Source organism: Cetorhinus maximus, chromosome 16 (assembly GCF_964194155.1).
Source record: "Cetorhinus maximus chromosome 16, sCetMax3.hap1.1, whole genome shotgun sequence".
NCBI classification, from domain to species: Eukaryota; Metazoa; Chordata; class Chondrichthyes; order Lamniformes; family Cetorhinidae; genus Cetorhinus; species Cetorhinus maximus.
The window spans coordinates 6934118-6942519 of record NC_135894.1 but is presented as its reverse complement, the minus strand read 5'-3'; the positions used below and the strand labels follow the sequence as shown (position 1 = coordinate 6942519).

Sequence of the window (8402 nt, the reverse complement as noted above, 5' to 3'; positions counted from 1 at the left end):
TATATTTGTCAGTATACCAAGGGCAGGTCTAAATTCTCCAAGAGAAGACATTTTGGTCACCACTTAAACAACGACTCTGAAAGAGAACACGGCCAATAAGGCATCAGCCGCTCATTTCTGCACCACAGTGTCAGCGTTGAAATTTCTGAACAAGTACTGGAGTGGAACTGGATGCCGGAGGATATTGATTCAGAGGCAAGATTGACACCCACTGGGAAATAGCTGAGAGGTTAGCACTTGTCTTATCCATCGGAATATTAAGTGCACAGTTCCAAAAATTATTTATCAAATCCACAGATTTTATGTCCTCACTGCTAACCTTATCTATGCTGTTAACTTTTTCAGCATTTTGCTGAGGTTGCTAATGTGACAGTTCCCATTATGGAGTATTTGCTGACTGCGCTTTTGGTTGTTTGATGCGAATTTGTACCCTTTTCCTCCTTTGTATCAATTTAATTAGATTTTCTCCCACCAACGTTCAGATAACGGATCATTCGTCCCTGGACATTTTCCTTCTCCATATTTAATTGTACATTTAATATTAATTATCTGCCAGGATCGTGGAACTACCACCGCTTGAAATTAATTGGTTAATCACTGTAATTGTGACTCTGCTATCTTATAATATTTTTCCATAATGATTGAATGCAAATTGTTCTGACCCGTGCTTTTTTGGTAAGATTTTTTTTAACTTTCTTTTTAAATTCATTTTAAATGAAATTTTGTCACTCCTAACCTAATTTTCCAAAGTCATGCCCTCTTACCCCTGGTGAATGCCAAAATAATGTTATTGATTAATATTTCTGATATTTCATGAATGCTGCTCTATTCTTTCAGTTCCTTTTTGGAACACGGTCAGACCTTACTGACCGACCATTTCTTTGTGCCGTTAAATATTGTACTAACTTGCTAGACGGTCCACGATCATTTCATTGATTAGTCGTTATTATCACCGTAATTACATTTGTCATCTTTCTTCGTTTTCTCCCTTATGCTGCTTTGCCACCACGCCGCTTCCCATCATTGTTATTCTTCGAATTTTATCGTTATTTCTTTTTTTCTGTGTGCTCTTGTTCCCAATGGTTTGCCCCAGTATTTATCATATTCTTATTAGTTATTGAAATATGGTCCGCAGGATTCGGTTGAAAGTAGTTTGAATGTATTTTCTTTTTCATTATGGATATTCATAATGTTGGATCAATTATTCCCGAATGTGATTCCCGGCCCCTGAGATCAGCGGCCCTGTAGCCTATCATAGTTGGGGAGAGTGGATTGCATTTTCTGTTCAATAATCCTCTCTTTGTATAATTTAGTCAGTCAGATACCTAATGGAGGCAGTGAGCAGTCCCTTGGGAAGTTGGAAACACCTACCTGCTCCCTATTTTCCACCAAACGGCAAAATACGCTTTGAGCAACACAGAATTTTGGGAAATTTGAGGAGCTCATCACTCTTCTCACATAACAGAAGCACACGGAGATCTGAAACTTTCACATGAGTAAAGTGAGCGGAATGCCTGTCGGGCTCATTCATTGCCCTGACTTTTAAAATGGATAAACGGAAATGGAATCCCCCAGTGCGGATTGGATTTGCAATGGAAGTTACAAACCTGAACCACGGGTCAGAGCGGGATCCTTGACAGGCGGAATATCTTCAATTTCTTCCTTAATTGCTTGGTTCAAATCAATTGGTGAATCCCAACTGACAGTGACATAACCTGATAGAGACAATGCGGAGGGATTAACAATTTGTTGCGTTTTACCTTTGTTTAATAATAAAAGTGTTTGCAAATATTAACACAAAACTGATGGCGAAAATGAATGCAGAAAGTCAGTGAGCTGGCTATGAAGGATCTTTTGTTAAGTAGTTTTTTTTTACGAGAGAGCGCGTATCCATACGTGTGTGTGAGAGAGATAGAGAGAGATAGACATTATGTGTGTGTGGCTGTGTCTGTGTGGGCGTGTGCGTGTGTGGGTAACCGCATGGACGCGTGTTCAACTCCACCAGACTATGGAAAATGTAACTAAGGTCGGAAAAGATGAAACTAGGCGTTTTCGGAAGGAATGAATTCCAGCTGAAAACTCTGTTGTGATACCCAAGGGGATTTTAGCTGAAGAGAAGCTGGGGAAAATGACTGAATTCTGCTGACAGCATCAGGTTGGAAAGACGAGTGAGGAGCTGACCTTTCTTTTATGTATCGCAACAGTATTAAAATTAATTTGCTCTGCGCATCGAGCAGGAGTGTTATGGTTGTTCAGATCAGAGTAGTTAGTTAAACCAGGGTACACAATATTAATAAACTGGTGCTTAAAATCTCATCAAAGTCTCCTGCCTCAAAAGTGTGGATCGATTCTGGCTATGGAGCTCGAGATTGGGCATGTGGGCACGGAAACGGAAGGACTGGACGGACACTGATTGGATAGACTTCGATTGACGGAAACATCATTACTGGGCATTAAGTCTAAAATGCTTCAGATAACCTTCAGATCGATGGCTACAACAATTGATTGACCTTCAGACACAGTAGCTGTGAACAATTAGGATTGTGAATGTGGACAGTCAAGTGACTCTTCCATTTAAATGACACATTTCACTATTTGACCGAGTACTTTGAACGAAAATACTCGCTAAATCGGTTAACATTAGTTTCCAACATGACAAGTGACATTCAATGGAAAAGGGCAATAAAGTGAGTTCTCGTCAGCGTATCAGGCATGAAGGCGCCTGAAAAAAAAAACTGGAGCCAATAGGATTCAGGGGGAAATCTTCGCTGCTTGAAGTCAGGGTGAGCACAAAACAAGGGAGTTGTGGTTGTTGGAGGTCAATCATCTTTCAGTAAATGCACATTAATACAGGTGCTCCTCAGCATAGCGTGCTAGGACCAACGATCTTCATCTGTTTCATCAATGACCATCTCTTCATCTGAAGGTCATGAGTGGGGATGTCCGCTGATTATGGCACAATGTTTAATACCAGTCTCGAATCCTCAGCTACTGCAGCAGGCCATGTCCACATCTAGTCAGACATGGACCATATCCAGGCCTGACGTTCATAGTGGTGAGTAAAATTTGCGCCTCACTAGTGCCAGGAAATGGTCATCTACAATAAGGTGTGATCTAACTGTCAGCCTTTGATAATCAGTGGCATCACCATCACTGATTCCCCCGCTGACAACATCCCGGGGGTTTCCATTGACCAGAAACTGAACTGGGCTTGTGATATGAATGATGTGGTGACAAAAGCAGGTCAGAGGCAAGGAACGCTTCTGAGGAACTCAACTCCAGACTAGGCAAATCTTTTCCATCATCTACAAGGGACAATCAGGAGTGTTCCTGAATATTCTCCACTTGCCTGTTTGAGTGCAGCTACAACAAAACTCTAGAAGTTTGCCCCAATCCAGAATAATGTTTTCCGCTTTATTGGCACGATATCCACAACCAATCACTCCCTTCACCATCGACTTATAGTGGCAGCAGTGTGTACTGTTTACAAGATGCACTTGAAGAATCCAGCAAGTCTACTTAGACAAGACCTTCCAAAACCACATAAACAACCAAGGATAATGACAAGGGAAGCAGAGACATGGGAAAACATCTTCCTGGAAGTCACCCTCCAAGCCTCTCACCATTCTTATTTGCATATTTGTCGCCATTCCGGCATGGTCGCTGGGTCAAATCCTTACACTCCCTCTGTAAATGCACTGTCGGTGTACCTACGCAACATGGATTGCAACAGATCAAGAAGACATCTCATCACCACTTTCTCAAGGGCAATTATGGATGGGCCATGAATGTAGGGCTGCCAGCGAGGCTCATTTATCATTCATGAATTGAAATAAAAAATAAAAATATCCGAGATTTAATGTGAGTCAGTGGTAATATTTGACCTCACCTTTCCTTGATGATTGTCTCCGCATTACCACAATTAGTGCGATGAACTCACAGAACAACAGGATCCCGATTGTTATACCGATCACAAGAGGGATGGAAGTGATATTGTCTTCATGTTCTTAATGAAATGTTAAAGAAAGATTCAACTGGGACACAGGATGCTATGTATTGTTAAATAGTCCAACATTCTGAAACACTAAGATTAACTTCAGAATTTTTTTATAAAAACAAGCAAATGTCAATCATATCAGATCATTCTGGACATTAGCCTTGACAGGAATACTACTGATTCATTAGACCAACCTGCGGGTGTGAATGGAGAAGCAGCCGACGACAGTTCGGGACCTATGGGTTATTATGCAAAAAAGATAGAACTTTAATTTAGAAAGTGATCTGTTGTTCATCGTTTACGAATTCATGAGACATACTGAGCGAACATTCACCAACCGCCAATCTCCCGGCCCCAACCCGCCCCATTCTGCACTACCCTTACCGGAACAAATCACACTGGCGTCTTCCTTGTGATCACAGTCAGGCTGAGCAGACGCTGAAGAAGGACAATCGGAGAGAAAGGATTCGCTTCCGGTACACCTCACCTTATCAAACCACATGTCACCTCCACCCTGGCCAAAAGCGGCCCCTCCTGCGGCAAGTAGAGCAGAGCCACAACCCAGCTGTCTGCAGACAACATTGGCATCGGCCATAACCCAGGAGTCATCACACACCGTGCCGCTGGTGTTTTTGCACAGTATCTCCACTCGCCCGGAGCATCTGCTGTTACCTCCAATCAGGTGCAAACCTACACCCGAATCTGTCAATGATAATCAATCACTATTATTTCTGCACAAAAATACAGGTATACAACTCAGATAATTGATATAATAAAGCGGATAGATCACCTGATTGTCGAGCACAATCCTTTTCACTTTCGGGTTGGTCCTTCGTTATCTTTCCTCCTGTTGGGGAAGGAAACGTGCTGACTCATTTGGACATCAATGAATGAAATAACACTCTCACATTAGAAGGTTTGTTTTGTTACCTGAACATAAAACGCCTGCATCTTCTCTGTGATTACAGTTGTGTTGTCCCCACGGGTCTGTCCGACACTGCCAAATGGTCGACTCGTGTGAAATACATTCTATCTCATCGAGCCAAATACGTCCTGATCCTTCTCCGAATGACCGAGCGCTATACTCAATAGAAGAGAGGGGGCCGCACTGTAGCTGTTTACAAATCACCTCAGCATCATGGCGATTCAGTGATTCCGAGCACACTGTTCCCCAGGTCCCATTGTAGAACACTTCCGCCCTCCCCTCACAGCTATGCTTTCCATTCACCAGCCGCAGTTCCTTGTGTTCTATCAACGAAATAAGAAATCTCCAGATGTTTCCAGTGATAAATTGAATCAAGTCAACAGTGCCCCCTCAACCCAAGTTGCGCCAGATGTGCGCACTGAATAGAGATAATTATACCAAAAATGTAACAGTGATGCATGTACAATCCAATTATACAATCAAGGATAATCAACGCAGATTTCAAAAGAGCGAACTCTATATCTTCCAATTAATTGAATTACTTGAAGAAGTTTCAGAAAGATTATGTGGAGATAGTAATGTCTATGTAATCCACATGGATTTTGAAAACAATAACTTTCGAAAAGTTTTCAAACAGCAGAATTAAGGCTGAGATCAGGGAAAATGAAATTATCGGCACAGTATTAAAAGAAGAGCCAACAAACAACAGCGCAGGATTTCACATAGAATAGCAGAAGATGGAGCGTGCTGTGCATATGGATTAATGCTGGGGGTCACATCTGTTTAAGATTAACATACTACACTTGGTATTTGGAATTGAAGTAAATGTTCAAAATGCACTAGGATTTGCAGTTAATATCAAGACAGACTCCACTAACTGCATGAAGACGTTCAGAGACGGCAGGATAGGCGTGTCAATGCCGAAATTATTTCAGTGCTGATTAGAATAAAGTCGTGCTTTTTTTGGACGAAGAAACACAAGAGCTAAAAAAATTTCGATTTCAGCTTTTTTTTTTCACTCTCTATTACCCAAATAGAAGGAGAACGTGGAACATGGAACATGTACGTTTGGTGGAGCGAATTGTGGTGATGCCTTGAATGTGACGTTTGATAAAGACACGAGAGGAAAATGCAGAGTGGAATTCAGCTCATGCCAGTTGAAATGATGTAAGGTTATGAACACAATTAGCAGCTGTCAGACGCGTTGAGCAGAATAAACCGTTGATGTGCAGTTTCTGCGCTATTCAGTAAAATACCATCTGTGTGAATCCCTTGTATAAAGGAAATGAGTTCATTTAGGTCACCCGTACCTGAGCACATAATCTTCACATCTTCTTTATGAGAACAGTCGTGGGAACCCCAATATGCAGAGGGACATTGCCAGAGATACGATTCTTCCCCTGAACACGCCAAGCCTTCCAGCCAAACTGGACCTGAGCCTGGTCCACATGAGGCAGGAAGTGTCACGTCCAATGCCTTTCCGCAATGCAGCTGTTTGCAAACTACGTCAGCGTCTGTCAGATCCCAGGAATCATCACAAACTGAGCCCCATGTCCCGCTGTAATAAATCTCCACTCGTCCTGCACATGGGCTTCCACCATCTGACAGCCTTAACTGTATGTGTTCTGATCCAAAAAATACAGTATTTATCAAGAGGATTCGATTACGCATTTATGTCATAACCCAATTGAAACTATTGAATATTATCCATCAAAAGTAATTTTAAAAATATTTGACTTGACTATGACAGGTAACTGTTTCTATAGTTGAAACCATGTATTTCTAATTATTTGAAATTTATAGTGTGGAATGCACAACTATTTCAAATATTCCCACACCTGACTCCTACGATATTTTGGATTGCAGTTCACATATTGTGTGCTCAATGCTGTGTGCCCTGTTTCAACCTCAATTAAACTTTTTTGTATTCATCGTTGCACCCAAACTACTAATGAACTTCAATTGTACACAGTTTATTTTTCCCTGCACGCATCTCGATCCCTTATTTCACTCGATTTCTGAATATCTCGCTATTTTATATTGATTATATTGAAAGAAATGCTGTAACTCCTCAGGAGGTCTGGCAGCATCAGTGGAAAAAGAAACCAAGTTGACTTTTAAGAAAGACATTTCACAGAAGCTCAGCCTTCTGCAGCTGAAAGGCCTGTAAGTACCTGGGTTTTTCAAGGATGGAATAATCCAGAAATCCCATGAGCGGCCTCTTGCCCTGACCAGTATGTGAACTGCAATTCTATGAAAACGTTGTTAAATTAATACAATTTCGCACCAAGCTGTAAGGCTACTCCCGACACCACCTCACCTCCGCCTCACAACACCCCCCGACCCGCGCTAACAACACACTCTCCCAACCGTGCAGCCAGAATTTCCTGTCTGAGAGATAATTGAGAATTCCGTCGTTAATAAATGCACAGCTAACATGCAAGTGCTGTTTGTTGATCAGTTCTGTCCGTGCCCACTCTCTCCACGTTAGCCCTCCAGTGTTAAGCATGTTAGGTTAAAAGAACTCGAGGAATAAGTGACGTATATTCACACCACACTCCTTATTAGATATTTCTATCTATGTTCCTGTTAAATTGAACTATTTATTTACCTGAATACAGACCTCCGACGCCGACACTCTCATTGAGAGAAGAATTCATTGCAAATGAGCTGCAGTTGCGGAGATGCAATTCGTTTCCTCCACACTGGACATCATTCACTCACACAGGCACTTCGCTCTCTCCATAATTTGAAAAGATATAAGCGGCAATTGCGACACCACATCCTAGCTGCCTGCAGACCACGTTAGCATCATTTATTTCCCAGAGGCTGTCCTGCACTCTGCCCCAGCGACCGTTATGGTAAATTTCCACCAGACCATCACAGCGGCTACCCCCATTTGTCAATTTCAGTGACCAACTTTCATCTACAAGAAGAAAGCCGTTGAGAGCAAGCGTTAACGTTCAAAAAAAAATGCACATTTGATTCAACATAACCGGGGCAATAATTATTCAAATAAATGTTGTGACCGTGGTGCCAAGGTGAAGCAGATCACTGGGACTCTGCTGAGCCCTCTGATGCGGGAGGGTGAGCAGTGGCATTCGTGCTCCGTTAGTGGAGCAATTTCAGAGGTAGGAAGAGGGGTGTAGTCCTGCAGATGATTTTTAAGGATATTGCAAACAATCTAGTAAATTGCCATCAACGGAATAATATCCTGATAATATTAAAATATCCCAGCACAACGCACGAGCGATAGAACTGATGAACGTCGCCGGATAAACGGTGCATGAGAGCACTAATCAAGCTCATGTGACTTTGTGATCTGTTCTCATGGACTCATAGACTCAGTTCTGTGAAGAAAGGACCAATGGATGTTTTCATGTGTTTCAGATGAAAAAATCCGAGGGCAATGTCCGTCTGGTTTGTTTGTTGGACAGTTCAGAACTAATTTGGCTGGGATATGGGAACGGGCAGATAATG

At 42.0% G+C, this 8402-nt stretch overlaps 1 protein-coding gene across 1 annotated transcript; it reads right to left on the bottom strand.

Annotated features, from left to right (window-relative positions):
* Positions 1–4669: 4669 nt before the first annotated feature.
* On the bottom strand, positions 4670–6593 carry LOC144692028 (scavenger receptor cysteine-rich type 1 protein M130-like). Its single transcript, XM_078560586.1, has 3 exons — positions 6233–6593; positions 4928–5245; positions 4670–4844 (listed from the first exon to the last, which is right to left on the bottom strand). The coding sequence occupies exons 1-3, from the start codon at positions 6591–6593 to the stop codon at positions 4723–4725; spliced, it is 801 nt and encodes a 266-aa protein (XP_078416712.1). The 3' UTR covers positions 4670–4722.
* Between the last annotated feature and the right edge of the window lie 1809 nt (positions 6594–8402).

Coding starts and splice junctions, on each gene's coding strand:
- LOC144692028 (XM_078560586.1), bottom strand. CDS start 6,593: ATGCGTAATCGAATCCTCTTGATAAATACTGTATTTTTTGGATCAGAA. Junction 5,246..6,232: donor TGTGAAGATTATGTGCTCAG/GTACGGGTGACC, acceptor TTTCGTTGATAG/AACACAAGGAACTGCGGCTG. Junction 4,845..4,927: donor TGCAGGCGTTTTATGTTCAG/GTAACAAAACAA, acceptor CTTCCCCAACAG/GAGGAAAGATAACGAAGGAC.